The sequence below is a fragment of the Saccopteryx bilineata genome, chromosome 7 (genome assembly GCF_036850765.1).
Source record: "Saccopteryx bilineata isolate mSacBil1 chromosome 7, mSacBil1_pri_phased_curated, whole genome shotgun sequence".
Lineage (NCBI taxonomy): Eukaryota > Metazoa > Chordata > Mammalia > Chiroptera > Emballonuridae > Saccopteryx > Saccopteryx bilineata.
The window spans coordinates 14,598,453-14,616,421 of NC_089496.1; the positions used below are offsets into that span (position 1 = coordinate 14,598,453).

Below are 17,969 nucleotides of genomic sequence, written 5' to 3' on the forward strand. Positions count from 1 at the left end.
CTTTATAAGATAATGCCAACTCAATAGCGGAGCCACCAGGTGGGAGCATAAGGGAGGCAATCTGGGGGGTATGGCCTGATGCCCTAGGGCAAGAGCTGTAAATAAACCAAGGTGTGGCCGCTAGAATCAACCACCTTTAGAAGCTGGATGAATTAGTTGTGATGCCAATTAGAGTGGCACAGCTGCTTTTGTCAAGCACATTATTCCATGTTATTGGAGCAGAAACCTGCTGACAGTGCCTGGAAGAGTTAGTCTCTTAACTGTGACTGATCCCCGAGACCCCTCAGTCCAGAGAAATGGCCGAAGGGTGTATCTGAAACCACCTGAGTCCCAGTGTGAATGGCATTTGCTCTGATCCTCTGTCCATACAGATGTTAGCTCTTCTTTTTAGGCATAAATAATTTCAGTTCCTTTTTGTTTTGGGAGATGAATGATTTGGTTTAGCCACAAATTCTCTTGTATCATTAGTGTTCTGAAAAATGCAATGTCTGAACTGTTCTTTGAAATATATGTATTGTCAGCTGTTTCTGGACTAGTACATTAGTTTTCTAAAATATGTTTAATTTCTTCTTTTATTTTTTTTGAGAGGCTGGGAGGTAGGGAGGCAGAGACAGACTCCACATGTGCCCCTCTAGGATCTACAAGGCAAGCCCCCTACAGGGTGATGATCTCCCATCTGGGGTTGCTGCTCCGTTGCTTAGCAACTGAGCTATTTTTCAGCACTTGAGGTGAGGCCATGAAGCCATCCTCAGTTCCCAGGGCCAACTTGCTCGAACCATTTGAGCCATAGGTGCAGGAAAGGGAGAAAGAGAGAGAGAGAGAGAGAGAGAGAGAGAGAGAGAGAGAGAGAATGGGGAGGGTTGGAGAAGTAGATGGTTGCCTTTCCTGTGTGCCCTGCGAATCGAACCCAGGACTTTCACAAGCTGGCCCAATGCTGTACTGCTGAGCCAACTGGCCAGGGCTAGTTTCTTCTAATATCAAACCAGTTGCTTTCTAAGCTTATCATGAGTGAGTTTTCTGTGTTTTTATCTCCACCGTTACTAGAGAGGATTTCTTTCATTCTTTTATAAACAGAATTTGATGATATAGCAAGCTAAAAAAAGGGGGGGAGAGAGGATATTCTGGGAGAGGAATAGGTAAAAATAAATTACCTCTCTCCTCTAAAGAATAAGAGGAGATGACAGTGAAGACTAGGTCTCACTGCAGAGACACACTTATGTGAAACGGTACCACTGGAGGTGACAGAGGCGTTTCCCTCTGCCGCAGTGGGAGGGGGGCTGGCATCCGGGGAATCCGTCCCCAGGATGGGGGTCTCACTGAAAAGGATGACTCTTCGCTGCTGCATGGATGGTCTGAGCTTGAAGAAATGAAGGCGTGGCGGTCAACAAGTTTCTTCTGCTTCAAAATTTGGGAACCTCATAGGCAGGTAAATTACAAAATTGGGAAGGTACTTGATCGGGTCTTTGTATGGGGGCATGAAGAAGGACTGATAGGCAATGGATCCTTATCTCCAGAAGATAGGTAAGGACACCAAGTGCACGTTGTCAAAGTTCTGGACCCCGTCAAAAAGCCCTTTGGCCTGTGCAGTGTAAGGGCTACCAAAAAAAATAAATAAATAAAATAAAGGCAGCCTAATGCCTGGGTAGATCCTGAAGGCTAAAAAGGAGCAACGGTTGCTGGTGCCTCAAGGAGATGTTGGAGTGACACTGGGCACTTCCAGGGTAACAGGAGCCTAACAGACGTTGTGGACTGAGGGCCCTGAGGGGCTGGGTCCCTCAAAGTGTCACCCATCCTCAGAGGCCTACCCTGGTCTGGCCACAGTCTGGCCCTGAGAGACTGCCTTCCCTGGGGCAAGGCAGAGCAGAGCTGTCTGCCACAGCAGAAACCTAGCTCTCAGCAGGGAAAGGTTCCGGGGCAGCTCCAGCTGCGGGTCAAACTTCCCTCGGACTGGGGCAGTGCCCAGGAAGTGCAGAGCCTGACAGCAATACTGGCTCTTGCCACTCAGGCATTTAGAAGGTCCATCCCATTTTGAGTTAATTTGTTGTGATCAGAGAGACATGACTATATCTCAAATGGGTTATGGAAAAGTTTCTCACAAGTTATCAGTTAAGTTGCTGCTATTTCGCATTCATTATGAAATTAAATTTGATGTTATTTCATTTATTCTCACCGTAGCATTAGCAAACAAATATTAGACAAATGGGAACTGGTGTTCTGATTACATGTGTTAATTGTAAAAAGAAACCCAGGTGAGAACTAGAAAATTTCTAGAATTTCTTCTCCATTTACTCTACCTTAAAAATTTTGATTTTTCAAACCTATTAATATTTCTTACTTGAATTTATGAAAACATTGCTTGATTAACAGAAAACATCTTTGGGACAAGGCCCCGAAGAAGGTACACAGGTCAGAATGTCCGGAAAATACTACCAGCAAACCATTCTCACTGTTTCAGGTCTTGCCTACTATACTATCAGCCCGTATTTCTCCTTTAAAAATACCTCAGAGATAATTCTTACCCTCTAACTTTTAAAGATCAGAACCACATTCCACTATAAATCAGATAGCAGCCTCAATAAATCTCAGATTTGGGGGAGACAACTGAACATCTCAATATAATAGTAGTGAGAAGATTTTATTTTCTATACAATTTGAAAGAATAAAAACTTTCTCTAGTAAAAGCTGAATAAACAAAGATGAGATATATGTGATTTGACTGAAGATAAAAGTTATTTATAATCATCAATTTTTAATATGTATAAAACAGTTGATGACTAATAAAGAATGTTTAGATTAAATGTAACCCTTTTCGCTTTGTCTGTCCTCAGAATCATCAGTATTGATCTTACTATGCTATGCTAGTTACAATATGCATGTAAAATATGTCTAGTGGGGTGAATATAAGTGCTCTACACAGCATGGGAGATAACAATTACTTACCCTGTAGGCTGGCTCTCAAATTCTTCCGACCACTGCTCTTGAATATCCTCTGTAGAAAGATCCACATCCCGGGTGGTGGCAAAATTAAACTCACTGCCTTCATTTCCATGGAAATAAATGGAGTTCCCATCTGACTGACAGCTATGCTGTAGATAAAGAGAGAGCACAGGGTGGCTGTTGAATTGGTTTTGTAGCTGTATGTGTCATACTCATGTATAATTAGAATTTTTAAAAAAGTCATTATATTATTCCCTCTGTGATGAACTCTCAAGTCAAAAGAGCTTGTTAACTCTTTTTTTTGTCTTGTTTAATTCAATTATGATTTCCTTCTAACTTACTGAGTTCTTATAAAAAAGGAGTCAAGAGGCCGTTTGAGCTTTGCCACCTCAGCCTTCAGATGAAACAAGAGTATTTTAATTGGAATGATTGCCCATCTTCCACATTGTCCTTGTTGTGGGAATTAAGTTGTGATAATGACTTGTCATATATTTTCAATATCATGGTTATGGGCTAAATTGCACTGACCTTTTCAATATTCCATATATTTCTAGCTTGTCATTCAAGTCTTTCACAATTTGTCTGTAAATGAGATATGAGGAGAATAGCCAGCTAATCAAAACATGGCACACTGAAAAGGTCACAGTAATCCCCGCCGTGATCATAGATTCTCCGCTACCTTCCGAGGAAAAGTTTCTGACCAGACTTAAGAAGTACATGATGTCCCCAATGAGGAGCAGAGAAATCAGACTCTGTTCTTCTCCAAAAGAACATTACATTTACAAAGAATAAAGATAAAAGAATTTCTTGTAATACCTTTTTTTAACCTATACTTTTTCAGCTTAAAGCGAATAGTCAAAGGCGAGAGGAAACTCCGAGGCGGAGTAAACAGAGTCTTTACTTTTCAAAAATATGATAAATCTGCATTAATAATTTTGGCAATAAGTTATATAGAAATAAATGTTAATAAATGAAAGATCATTCTTTCAAGTTTTATATACTCTTAAAATGAAAGAGATATATAAACTAGTTGGGCAGAAAATATCAGGCAGGCCCAGAGAATGTAAATCCTGTAGGACAGGGATCACATCCATTTCATTCCAGGTTATAGGCCTGGTCTTAGCACGGTGCTTGGCATGTAGTAGGAATTCAAATATATTCTTTGAGCAATTCAATAAATGAACTAATGAATGATATGGCTATGCCTTTCCAGGTAATCAAATCTTTTATGGAGAACTCACTATGTAGAAGGCATTAAGGAAGGTACTGTGGGAGAGTTAATAATGCAGTCTAATAATACATCATCCTTGTTCTTAAAAAATCCCAGTCTAGCTGAGATATCTCAGCGATGGGTCTCAGTGCCAGGTAGCCTGTGGTAAGTGCCAAGGAAGGAGAGAGGGTAAAATCACAGTGTCCAAGGCTGGCCCAGTGAGCAGGCTTCATAAAAGAGTATGATTTCAACAGGCTTTAAAATATAAATAAAAATCCAAGTTGGATGACAAATATGAGTGAATGACAAAGGGGATAAGTAGGCATAATTTTCAGAATGAGACTGTAGCCTGACTATCTTACAGGAGAGCACTACAGTGCCCTCTGGGTAGTGGTATTCTAGAACGGAGGAATGATGTGTGCAAAGAAATGTTTTATGACAATCAAGCTCATTAGGGCTAGTAAAATCCATTGTGGGCGTAATCAGACTGCTATACCGGAAGAGTAAATAAGCTTTCAGAAGCTCCTATAAATTCGGGAGAGTCAAAGCATATGACCTTGGGGGAGTCATCTCCCTGCACTGAGATGTGAAGGCATGTCCACTGGGCCCAGAGATGGATTTAACAGCGGTGGCCTGGACCCCGACTTCTGAAGGGCCCTGCAAAACCCCAACTTTACACTTTTTTCTAATGTAAGGGGCCCCAAATTTTCTTCTGTGCCTGGGGCCTCAACCAACCTTAATCCTCTTCTGACTTGGCCTTAAGACATATTGTAGTGTGTGGGATGTATTACCTGCCCAGAATCTCCTTTACTCACAATGAACACAGGTAATTCGTGGATGCTAAACTGAGCTCATTATATTTAATCTTTAACCCACACACATTGATCAAAACTAAGGTTCAATTTATTTTAACAGTAAAGAGAAACTGTCCAGCTAAGAAAAGCCCAAGTATCCCCTGCGGCCTCTACTACTGGAACCTTACAAAGACAGTAAATGCTAAGTAGAATAACTCAGAGTACTTCCTTAATTTCACAATTATTTTCACATTCCGGAATCCTGAAAAAGTGTGGCCTATATTTATCTGGAAGTAACATAAGAACTCTGATATCAATGCAAACAATACATTGTAATCAGCAAGGAAATGGCATACATAAAATACTATGTGTAATTTAAATTACAATTTAAAAGGATGTATTTGTATAATAAAAATAATGACTCACTCAACATGAAGGCTTGGTCATTTCTGGCTAAACATCAATTTCCAGTTTGGTTTTATTTACCTTAGGATTGTTTAATATTTTGAGATTCTGTGTTATACATAATTATGCTTCACTACTCCGTCAAAATTTGTTAACATACCTGATACAGATTTTAATTAGTCAAGATTGAAATTTTATGTAGGAGATTAAATCATTATAAAACTGGGCATATTGTTAAACTTGTTTCATAAAATTAAAATGTCTTGGTGTTTCAGAAACTAAAAGTATATTTTAAATGATCTTTATGTTAGTTATTCTACTGTTATAAAACACAATTGGTAGTTGAATAAACCATATGTAATTGTACAACTATTGAAGATTCTCTATTAAATACTATAAATTCTCTTTGTCACTATAACTGTAACAGTGCCATTGTAGAAAACACTGATATTTACCATATCAGGTATGAAGAGAGCAACCTGAAAAAATGTAACTAACACTCACTTTGAGTATTAACCAATTTTCATACCAGTAGGGTCTAAAAATTAGTATGATTTGTTTTTGACAAATTTCCATGAAGGATAAAATGGTTTAGTTTTTTCAGTTTTATTATTTCTATAGGGAAGAAACTGTTCTTTACCAGTCTGTTGTAAAAGAACAATACTCAATATCACATGTAAACTCAAACAGGGAAGCTATCTATACCAGTCAGTTGTCATTTTGCACTGAAAACATCCTAATCCTGTCTGTGGAGTTTAGCTTTATTCTCCCTCCCCAAATAGACCCACTGTCCTTCATGTGTGGAGGAAGAGAAGGACTTCTCTTTGAATATTCTCTTCTCCACAGCCTTAGGACAGTGCCACATTATCAAAGAAAGGTTGTGACACACCCAAAGTAAACAGCCGCAGCTCAGGAGGAGCTGGCTCCATCTCTGCTGTCTCACAGCAAGACAGGACTGCCATTTTGAGGGTAGCAGGGCCTGGAGATGAGCTGAACCTACACACAGATGGCTCGCCTGCTCCTACCACACTGAGAAGATCAGACATGGTTTCTGCCTCAGCCATTCTGAGTAGAACCCAACATTTTCCAAGTGTGAAGTAAGGGTGATAGGAGCCTGCAGGGTAACATCAGGACCACAGAATAGAGGGTGGTCTGTGAAATGTGTGAATTTCTCAAACATTTGAGCAAGAACGGGCCAACTGAGAAGCTGATTACGTATAGGCCCTGTTTTAAGAATCTTGCAGCCTGACCAGGCAGGCGGTGGCGCAGTGGATAGAGCATTGGACTGGGATGCAGAAGACTCAGGTTTGAGACCCCAAGGTCGCCAACTTAAGCGCAGGCTCATCTGCTTTGAGCAAAGCTCACCAGCTTGGACTCAAGGTCGCTGGCTTGAGCAAGGGGTTACTTGGTCTGCTGAAGGCCCACGGTCAAGGCACATATGAGAAAGCAATCAATGAACAACTAAGATGTTGCAACGAAAAACTGATGTTGATGCTTCTCATCTCTCTCCATTCCTGTCTGTCTGTCCCTATCTATCCCTCTCTCTGACTCTCTCTCTGTCTCTGTTAAAAAAAAAAAAGAAAAGAATTTTGCAAAGGGTCAGAGGTGAGGTCAGTTCAGGATTCTCATTCTGAGGATTCCTAGAGCTCTGTGTTAACTCTATTTTAGAACTGGTTAGAGGGGCTCAACGTCTTAGAAATAGCCTCATCTCCCAGATGCTCTCCAGACCAGGACTTGATGCCTGAATGCATCTGGATTGACATCAAGTCCCTGGGTCTCTGCTTGACCGACACTGCATCGCTGCCTCTGACTGGGAACCCATGCCTGCTTGAGGAGGCAGGGGTTGTCTAACCTTCTCCTAGGTTCTGCCTCAATTGATCCAGCACTTACATGAATCAAGGAGATAAAGACTGAAAAAGAACAAAATACTGGAAACCAAAAACAATCAAGATGACAAGGAATGCAAACTCAGTTACTACCCCAACAAGGAGCTTGGGGATTTGAATCAGAGGCATGTTTCCATACATTGCTCTGCTTAATGGCTTCGTGGCTTTGTAGAAGTTATTTAACCCTTCTTGGCCTGTTTATCAGGCTATAGAATAGGACCAATAACATTTATTCTCCAGATAACAGAAGTACAAATAGTATTGTGTGGGAGTGTTTTTTTCTGAAATTTCTAAGTGCTATAATATAATGGTTATTTTATTTCTGAGTACGTACATTTTCCAAAAATAAGTTATTATATTCCAAACTCTTAGCAATAGGTGATAGAGAAATTAAAGGGTATTTAAATCTATTTTTAATTATGTTTCTCATTAGATTAATCATTAAAATTCTTCAGATCAACTTAAAACCTTTAGTAAAATGTAAAAGAATATTTCCCGCAATACAGTACGGTAAAGGTACTGCATACACTCATTCATTTTGGGGGCAGATACACCATCACTTAGAAATGTTAAAACCCTCTAACTTTGGCAGATAACCAAACATTCTCCCATGACAGGAAAACTTAATGCAAGATGTCTGTTGCCACTTGTCTTACAGATGCATGGTATCACATCAAAGCATTGTTACACGTATAAGCAAAATGTGTGCTGAAAGTATGAGAACAATTTCAGAAAATTGTTCTCAGTGATTTTAATACCTAGCTGTTTTTGTTCAGCATCTAGTCAAACTCATGTCATTTATATGCAGTAACAATTAAAATCTAAACGACAAAAGGCAGTTAAGTGAGCTCTTGCTATGATAAATACAAGAATATTCTGGAATTCAGGACTGTTCTACTTAGAGTATAGTAAAAGAATCTATCAGGTTTTCTTGAGAAAATGATTATTAATAGCATATGACTTCCTAAGTCATAGCTTTTAATTGACTTTTGGTGAGTATATATCAGATAAGTGGCATTTATTCTGGGTAAAATGAACGTATAAATTCTATAGATGGCTCTAAATATTTCTTTCTCTTTCTAGCCCTCCTAATGTACAGTAATTATAATTATTTTTACTTTGTTATATTATTTTAGCATTGATCAATGACATACACTTTATAGTTTTGAGTACTACAGATCTCTAATAATTAAAAATCCCTTAAACATAGTCCTTATTTGTTTCTATTTGTCAATCAAAAATATTTTCCTACTTTGGGGTTATTCGAGTTTCCTTTACTTGAAAAGCAGAACACAGTGTAACTAAGTGACAAGAATTTGCCATTCAGGAAAAACATCAACAGGAAACATCAGTGCAAACCCCTCAATATAACAAGTCCTTGGCTACAATTCAGGATATCATTTTCTAAGGTTGTCCCCTATACTCTGCTGAAAACGTTCATGACTTCACCTCTGTACTTGTAAAAGTATTTGCAATCACCTCCACCATGGCTTAATTAGGTTTTTTATCAAAGATGAACACTAAGGCACCTCTTAATATTATCTCCCCGAGGTCTAATGGCCCTGATGATTCTTTGAAGCATCTGTATCCTTGCAATTTATTTTTTACAATATACTTTTTGTTGAAATGAGTATATTGTGCAATGCCAGCTTGCAGCGAGCCGGTGGCAGATGGAATGAAATCTGCTTGGTATGCCTTCCCCTCCACATGAGCAGAGAGTCATCCATTTCCTCCATTAAGGAGTTGTCACTCAGCCCACCCAGCTGGAAGACGGTTTTTGATAGCCAAGCTGGCTGGTGGCAGACAATTCAGATACAAAGTGCACTTTAGAAGGAAGATAAAACATCATTTGTAAAAAAAATTGAAAATGCATGGCTTCCACCACAGCCAATTTTTTAATGACCATAATATTTTAAGTGATTATTTTTGCCACTTCAGATTGCTCCTTAGAGAGGAGAGGTTTTTTTAAATTAAAATCTAGGCAATGCAAACAGATGAGATACGAGGAACAGAGAAAAGAGAAATAAGATGAATAAAATTAATTAAAATAGCATTGTTGGCAGAGCCATATTAGCTACTATTGACTGAAAATAAACTCATATATTGCTATATGCATTTCTGGATTAAAGTGAGATACGTGATTGAGTGATTGGAAATTGTCTGACTTATAGCCTACATATCACTGTGTTTCCAAAGCTTTTCACTATGCTATAGCTTTTCACTATGCTATATGATAAAGATATAGCTTTATCATATAGAAATACATATTTCCTATATCCTTGTGCAATGGTCTTTAAAAGTACAGACTTTTAGACAATTAAAAAAAACCAAAATAGGAGAAGAATGCCTGCATGAGGAAAAACGAATTTGTCATTTTTCACATATTCAATTTCTAGGATATTTAATGCCAGTTAAAGAACTGAAAACTTGGCTATGAATATAGTCCAGGGGCAAGAGGGCTGAAGTGCATTTCCTCTAGTCAACGTAATAGATGCAAGCGAATCTTGCATCTGGTGAGTGAATTTTAGGGAGCTTAAAGAGTTTGTTTTCATTATTTTCTGGATTCATTAAGAATTTACATTTGAATCACTTTTAACTAAAACTCATAAAGATTCTATTTATGGTATATTTTGTGACAAGTGTATAATTACTTGGTCATAGTTATGGCAACTCTCAAATGGCAACAGTGACAGATCTAAATTGGAGTAATGAGAGGAAGAACAACAATGGAAAATTCCATGGGGCAGTTGTTAACCTTGTCGACGGGGATCAACTTGACTTTCACAGTGTCTGAGGTTTTCAGACTTGCCTCCTCGAATTAAGGCCAAGGATGGCAAGCACAACATGGAAGCCTACATTGCCCTGAGGAATGAAAGGGCCGCTTTCTAGTAAACATAGCTGGCTAGGAAAAGGAAAGCTGTTTGGTCTTGGGGAAGTTACTTGGCGTCTCTGAGTATGTTTTTCCACTTGTGAAATGGGGGTAATTGTGAGGTTTAGAAGAGATATTGTAGATAACATACCTACTAAAGATTGTTGAATCTTAGGAAATCAGTAAATGTCAATTCCTTCCTCTTTCTTGTTCCATCTTTCATTCACTTAACAAACCTTACTTTAACAAGTAACACTACGCAAATGACTGTGCTGTGTGTTGTCTAGGTACAAAGCTGATGGAAAAATGATACTCTGTTTTTGATGTTCATATAGACTAAAATAAATTTCACTTATTCATTATCATATTAACTTAGTGATTAACTGTGTCAGCTTCAGATCAAAAACAAACAAAAAATGGGTGCATTAGGCAAAGAAGCTCTGGGGATTTGTCTGAATAGTTATGTTCAATAGAATTTATCAAACTTATTTGTTTCTGTGTTATTGCCACTCCTGTCATGGTGATTTGGCTCAATTCCACATTTCACTAATGCTATTCCATGTTAATTACTCTACAAATAGGCTGCATTGAGGGAACTGTGAAAAGCACACTACTTACATTTAACCCTTCATCCCCAAAGTATTCTTATTAGCTTAACAAATTATATTCTGGCTCATTCTATAATATCATGTACCCAGCTCTTGGGGGAAAACATGACAACAGCAGCAATGCAATCCAAAGTGAGGAACATTCCAAGCAAAGGGAATTTAGGTAGACAGCATGCAATTAACCAAGCTGGAATCCAGCCAGAAAATCATAGTTGACATTCCGATTCCTAATGGAAAAAGACATGGGAACACGGACTAGCTACAAGTCTTACTGAGCTCAGGTTTATCCTCATTAGAAAGCCAGGAGTCAAATCCCTCAAGCTGCAGACTAGGTAGTTCCCAGTACAATGACTTGCAAGGCACATTTCTGGAAAGCATATCTGATTTCCTCCTGTTTGTCCTTCTACTCTAAAAAATGAAAATCATTAAATGAATTGTTGAAACCAATTTCTGGGGTACTCAATTTCTGGGCATTAGAATAGGCAGGGAATTATATTCCCAAAGGCATACTTAGAAATAAATTCTGCATTGAGTGTGATCATCCCTTTCACTATTTATCTTAGATTTTTTTAATTAGTTTCAACTTGCATGAAGACTTTATATTTTCAGACAAGTTAATTTACATGCTTTCATAATTGGGATGTGATGACCTTTATTCTCCATTAATGATTCAACAACTGTGACAATAGTATCAGACACGTGGCGGCAGAAACCCAGAATGAAAGCTTCAATTTTATTTCGTACTGGAGATTTTCCTAGTGTCCACCGGGACAATGAATTTGGCAAATGCATAATGTATAAGAGCTATAAGAAAATTAATAAATTCTCCTGTTCCAACTTAATGTTTCCCCTTAATGGGTTGCTGATTTACCTAATAGCTGTTATCTTCATTAGGGTCTTAAACTAAGGAACTTGTCATTATTGGATTTTTATCAACAATAAATATAGGAATGAGGAAGCAGTCTGTTTATCTGAAAGTAGTAGTGGAGAGAAGGTTAAGAATATAACCCTTCTAAATTCTGTATACTTAGTTACGCCAAATCCCTGGCATACATTTGCAAAATTTAATAAATTAGGTACTTTGTAAAGGACTTTTAAATACCTGTGATCAAATCATAGCCTATTATAAAGGACAAACCTTTATTACAGAATCTGTGCCATTTAGCACCGACTTACTCCTCAACATCACTTGACATGTAAGTGTAGAAGGAGTAATCTGGAATTTTCTGCTATTAACACAATGAACGGGGATAATAAATAGAAAAGGGTTAGCAGGTGCCGGTACAGCAATCAGAGTGAGAATATTTCTCAAAAATAAAAAGATACAAATAACAGCGCCTATCTCCCAGTGATCTGCATTTAATCTGTGGGTCCATTCTAGAGTTGACAGAGCCCATGATTTATGCCGTTGCAAGCTGAGAGAACCAGGGTAGCTGAGCAGATATAAACATTTATTAACAGCGAGTGAGCAAACCACACTCTCACTCCCTTATACACACACACACAGACACGTGCATACAGATATCAAGGAGTCATCGATCATTCATGCTTGCAAAATGCAGATTTTGGCTACCACTAAAGATGGGAATGAACAAACAAAAAATCAAGCAGCTGCTTGACTAATATAATACTCACTTCCATGACAGATGATCTATTGGAAACTGCTTCCTGGCCCTGCTGTTAAAGGACCGGGGGAAACCCCACAAACCCAACCTGCCCACAGCTCTTCCTAATCATTTGTCCCTGGGTTCTCTTCTGACTACAGCACTGAGCTCCAGGCTGACCCTTCAAAAACTTACATACAGTGTTTTTCTTTGAACTTAAAATTAAGGATATTCTCAGGTTGCTGGACGTGTCTGAAAATTGGAAAGAAGGGACTTTGATGGATGCTGAGTGACTAAGGAAAATAAAGCACTAAACACCCAGGGTCTTTAGAGATGCTCAGTGCTCCTTTGTTACAGATATAAACTGGGAGGAGAAGGTCTTCTCAGAGTGCTGGCACAGATAAAGCAGTCACGAAATGCCATCATTTCTACTGTTTCTACTATCCCCATTCTTATTGATCACTGTGCTTACTGTTATTATTTATTATTATCCAATATCTATCTATTATCCAAGTATCATTCTACCCAAGGTGAAGTGCTGATTCTCGATACTAGATGTCTTAAATGGAAGGGGCCAAAAAAATCACTTCATTTCCTTTAAATCCGATGGCAGCACCAACACCACTGTGACAACACTGGAGCACCAGAAGTTGCTCTAAGATTAATCATTTTTTTTTAATTAATTTTAATGGGGTGACAAAGCTCAATAAGGGTACACAGGTTCAGAGAAAACATCTCCAGGTTATTATGACATTTGATTATGTTGCATGCCCATCACCCAAAGTCAAACTGTCTTCTGTCACCTTCTATCTGGTTTTCTTTGTGTCCCTCCCCTCCCCCACCCTCTCTCTCTCCTCCCTCCCCCACCCCTTAACCATTTTTGCACTTCAGGCAGGAAGAATGTGCTTCTTCTTCTTTGTTTATTCCTCCCTTCCTCCCTTTCTTCCTTTCTTTTTATTCTTCTTTTTTTAGGATAATGAATTGGAACATTTTCTTCACCAAATTTTTTTTAATTTAAATTGTTTTTTATTTTTTAATTACAGTTGACACACAATATTATATTAGTTTCAGGTGTACACCCAGTGACAAGATTACTCTACCCAGCAAAGCTATCATTTTGGATCGAAGGACAAATAAAGAGCTTCCCAGACAAGAAGAAGCTAAAGGAGTTCATCACCACCAAACCAGTAATACATGAAATGTTAAAGGGGAGGAGAGGGGGAGGGAGGTGAAGAGAAAGAGGGGTAAGGAGAAGAGGAGGAGAGGGAAGGAGGGAGAAGAAGAAGAGGAGAGATAAAAATATTAACCATAAAATGCAAATAAGTACATATGTATCAACAATTATATCAAAAAACAAAATAAACAAGCCAGAACAGAAACAAATTCACAGATACTGGGAACATTTTGATGGTTGCCAGATGGGAGGGGCGTTGGGTTGATGGGTGAAAACGGTGAAATGATTAAGAAATACACATTGGTTGTTACAGAACAGTCATGGGGAAGTAAAGTACAGCATAGGGAATACAGTCATAATATTCTAATACTATGTGTGGTGTCCGATGGATGCGAGATTCATCGGGACAATCACATAGTAAGTTATATAGTACTTCCTATTCCTAAATGTTGCGTAAGTTCCCCCAGCCACGTGACAGCGCAGCCATGGTAGCAACAGCTGTTCTCACAACTGCCAATGAACTGGCACACACCATATGCCAAAGTTTAAAAAGATGAAATATTCTTTGAAAGAAGGCATAATACTGTTATTTTTCACTCCATAAGATGCTCCTGACTATAAGACACACCTAAGGTTTTAAGGAGGAAAATAAGAAAAAAATATTCTAAACCAAATGGTGTGTTAAAATATTTAATAAAATACTATATTTTTCGCTCCATAAGATGCCCGGACATTTTCCCCTTCATTTACGGGGCGGGGGGGGGGGGATGCATCTTATGGAACGAAAAATACAGTACCTGTCACAACCAATAATTAAGAGCAGTGATTCAATATTGAGAAGGTTTCCGGACCCTTGCTTTGCTGAATCCACAATTTGCTTATTGTGGGAGATTGCTGATGTGGGTGGTGCTCTGATTTGCAGCACTGTATTTATTGGCATTTAGAGCCTCATCTACCTGGTCATGAACAGAGGGCTGCTTTGGGATTTGTGGGAAATAAAAATATAATAATAGTAATTAGAAGCATAAGGATATGGTGTGCCTTTTCTTCCACATGGGCAAGTTCTCTGGAAAAGCATTGGAAGGCAAGTCAGGCAGTCATGAACTTGTAAGGACAGTGGAGGAGAAACACAGATGGTTGTATAGAATGAACATATTAATTCTGTAACTTCTTACAGTCCTTCCAAATCAAAAAGCACAACAAATGTAAGGCCAGGCTCAGTGTTAGAAAATAGTACTGTTATACATCTATTGCATATTAATTATGAACATGCCAACAGATGGTAATGGCCTTTTACCAACCCAGGGCAGACTTAAACTGGTGACCTATTATTATAATTTCCCAGACCACATAAACTCCTTAATTACTCTATTTGGTTTTATATCATTCTGACCTACTCATTAAACAAGGACAGGCTCAGATGAAATGGATTAACTAGTCCCAAGAAAACTGGGATACAAATCTAAAGAAGACAAGGAGAAATATGCACTGTGAATGCCACTGACTCATTTGTATCTTTCTTATTTGACTTGACACTTCCAAACATTATTTTCAAATGAATCAGCTGGACAGTTTATATACTTACTACTCTCTAGTATCTTGTTTTATAAACAGTAACACTTAAAAATAATTTGTTGTTGGCCCTGGCCGGTTGGCTCAGCGGTAGAGCGTTGGCCTGGTGTGTGGGGGAGCCGGGTTCGATTCCCGGCCAGGGCACATAGGAGAAGCACCCATTTGCTTCTCCACCCCCCCTCCTTCCTCTCTGTCTCTCTCTTCCCCTCCCGCAGCCAAGGCTCCATTGGAGCAGAGATGGCCTAGGCGCTGGGGATGGCTCCTTGGCCTCTGCCCCAGGCGCTAGAGTGGCTCTGGTCGTGGCAGAGCGATGCCCCGGAGGGGCAGAGCATCGCCCCCTGGTGGGCAGAGCATCGCCCCTGGTGGGCGTGCCGGGTCGGGTGGATCCTGGTCGGGCGCATGTGGGAGTCTGTCTGACTGTCTCTCCCCGTTTCCAGCTTCAGAAAAATACAAAAAAAAAAAAATCGTACAATAGGCTCAATAATTCTTTACAGAGCAAAAAAAAAATTAAAAAAATAAAAGAAAATAAAAAAATTATTTGTTGTTAATGATAAAAACTACTATTAATAATTCAAATTATAAGCATGGAATTGAAACTTAATCCAAGTGGAAATTATTAATTTTGATTGCCATAGATTACAAGTATGGTCAATACTTGTGTGTAGTGTAATCTATTTAGTGCATTTCATTATGATATTACTTTAATGACATATAAAGATGACATAATTCGTGGTCTACATTTTTTCTATTCTATTCCCTTTCCTTCTTTCATAATTGGAGCTGTCAGCTCAATCCTTTGCCTCCTTATTCATTTTCCTCTGTATTCACTTCCTTGTGGAACTTGCTTGTTCTTAAAATTGTCTACGAAGAGAGTATGTATTTATTAAGTCCTTTCTATATGCCAGGCACTATCCTAAGGGCTTTACATGTATTTCTATTTTAACTATCATGCTATGAGATGCATACTATAATTAATCCTGCTCCAGTTCAGAACACTAAGGAACTGAGAGGTTAAATATTTTGCCCAAGACAACATGGCCAGTAAATGAGGAAGCCACAGTATGAACCCATACAGTTAAACCAATTTTTTTAATACTTGTGCTATATCTAGCCCCATTCACAATATTTTCGACTGTCTGCAAGTCATCACTGAATGTGAAACTCATTTTCTTTCCCCATACACTAGATCTTCTTGCTATTTTTTCCAGCTTTTCATCCAAGTCAATTAACATCTAGCTTTGCCACACACAGGGGACTCAAAAGTGGTCTGAAAAGTCCCCTGAGCTTCAGAAGCTAACCAGGAGGAGAGAAACACGAATAAAAATAAATCACTGTTGTAAATGCTCTCATAGACGTCTATTTCCAGTGTGACATAATGTTGAAATGGAACTAATTTGGCATCAGATTTGGTTGAGGATCCAAGAAATTAGATGGCAACGCCTCCACATTCCAAAGTGCAGTGATGGCCCCAATATAAGGACTTGGCAAAAGAGCTGGTAAAAGGGCTTGGTTATCACACTAAAGGTGGTATGCAAGCTTGCAGATGATGTGAGTAGGAAGCGGGATCACAGAGAGGCAGTTCCTTCAAGAGGGTTGTTGGTGAGCTGTGAGTCCCATCCACGCCCATGTCATGGGAGGAAGGTACCTACTCCTCCCCTCAAGCCTGGTGTACAGGACTTCAAAGATACCATCCGAGAGCATGCTGCCTGGGCTTGGACTAGTGCCAGAAGCTTCCTGGCAGGTGGCTGGCAAAGAAGGCTGTATTCAGAAGCAACTACTCTCCTCCCAATGATGGATCAAAGGTGATGGTTTACCACAGACTAGGCTTGGCCTGTGCACGCAAGAGACAACCTAGTTTGTCTAATATCTTGCCTCTGAACCACTTCCTGAAGGAGCCCCCAGCAGAAAGAGGTGGCAGTCATTAGCCAGAGGTCCCAGTGGCTAAGAGTACAAGTAGACACAAGAGATGCAGGTGGACTACCTCTCCAGCTTCAGTGGGGGTGGGCAGATCTCCAAAGAGCCTTTTGTAGACTCAAGAGAGAGCCAGCTTTGATCACTTGCCAGAATGACGGATCAATAATTTTGGCTTACAACATCTTGTCTCTTCTCCTTCCCTCAGACCAGCCCTGGAGGGTCCAGAGGCCGAAGCTCAGGGTGGGCAGAGAGGAAAGACAAGGGGATGACCACTGCGTCCACTCCCACTGCAGCAGCCCTAGGCTGGTTGACGGGAGAAACTGTGGATGAAACCTGAGGTTGGGTACTGCAGTGGACTGGGCACATTTGTTATTACACTGGGACTGTTGAGAACTGTGGTCCCCAACCCCCAGGCCATGGACCGGTAACGGTCCATGGGCCATTTGGTACCGGTCCGCAGAGAAAGAATAAATAACTTACATTATTTCTGTTTTATTTATATTTAAGTCTGAATTATGTTTTATTTTTTAAAAATGACCATATTCCCTCTGTTACATCTGTCTAAGACTCACTATTGACGCTTGTTTCGGTCACGTGATACATTTATCTGTCCCACCCTAAATGCTGGTCCATGAAAATATTTTCTGACATTAAACCGGTCTGTGGCCCAAAAAAGGTTGGGACCACTGGTTTAGAAGACTAAAGTGACTGGATGAGATTTTTGGTCTATCAGCTATCTTGGGACCTGCCCTAGTTTTCATGCAAAGAAGGTAGAAGATGTATTTGAATGGTTACTTTGGAAAAATGAATAGGCCTGTTCTCTTCAGCCAGGCATCACCCCTAAGTCTGTTTCTTCAATCTAATGGTTTATACCAGTACAGAGAGGAGGAAGACATTAACTATACAAAAATTTTCATGAACAGACATTTGAACTGGGTCCTTCATTAAGGATGCCATGGGATTACCAGGCAGAGAAACAAGAAAGGTAAGAAGCAT

The 17,969-nt window shown here is 39.4% G+C and overlaps 1 protein-coding gene across 1 annotated transcript in view; it reads right to left on the reverse strand.

The window, feature by feature from the left end:
- Positions 1-17,969, reverse strand: part of RELN (reelin) — a 673,979-nt gene that overhangs the window by 282,796 nt on the left and 373,214 nt on the right. Inside the window, exon 11 of the mRNA XM_066238313.1 lies at positions 2,941-3,086. Within this exon, the coding sequence (XP_066094410.1) occupies positions 2,941-3,086 (146 nt within the window). The remainder of the gene's footprint in view (positions 1-2,940; positions 3,087-17,969) is intronic.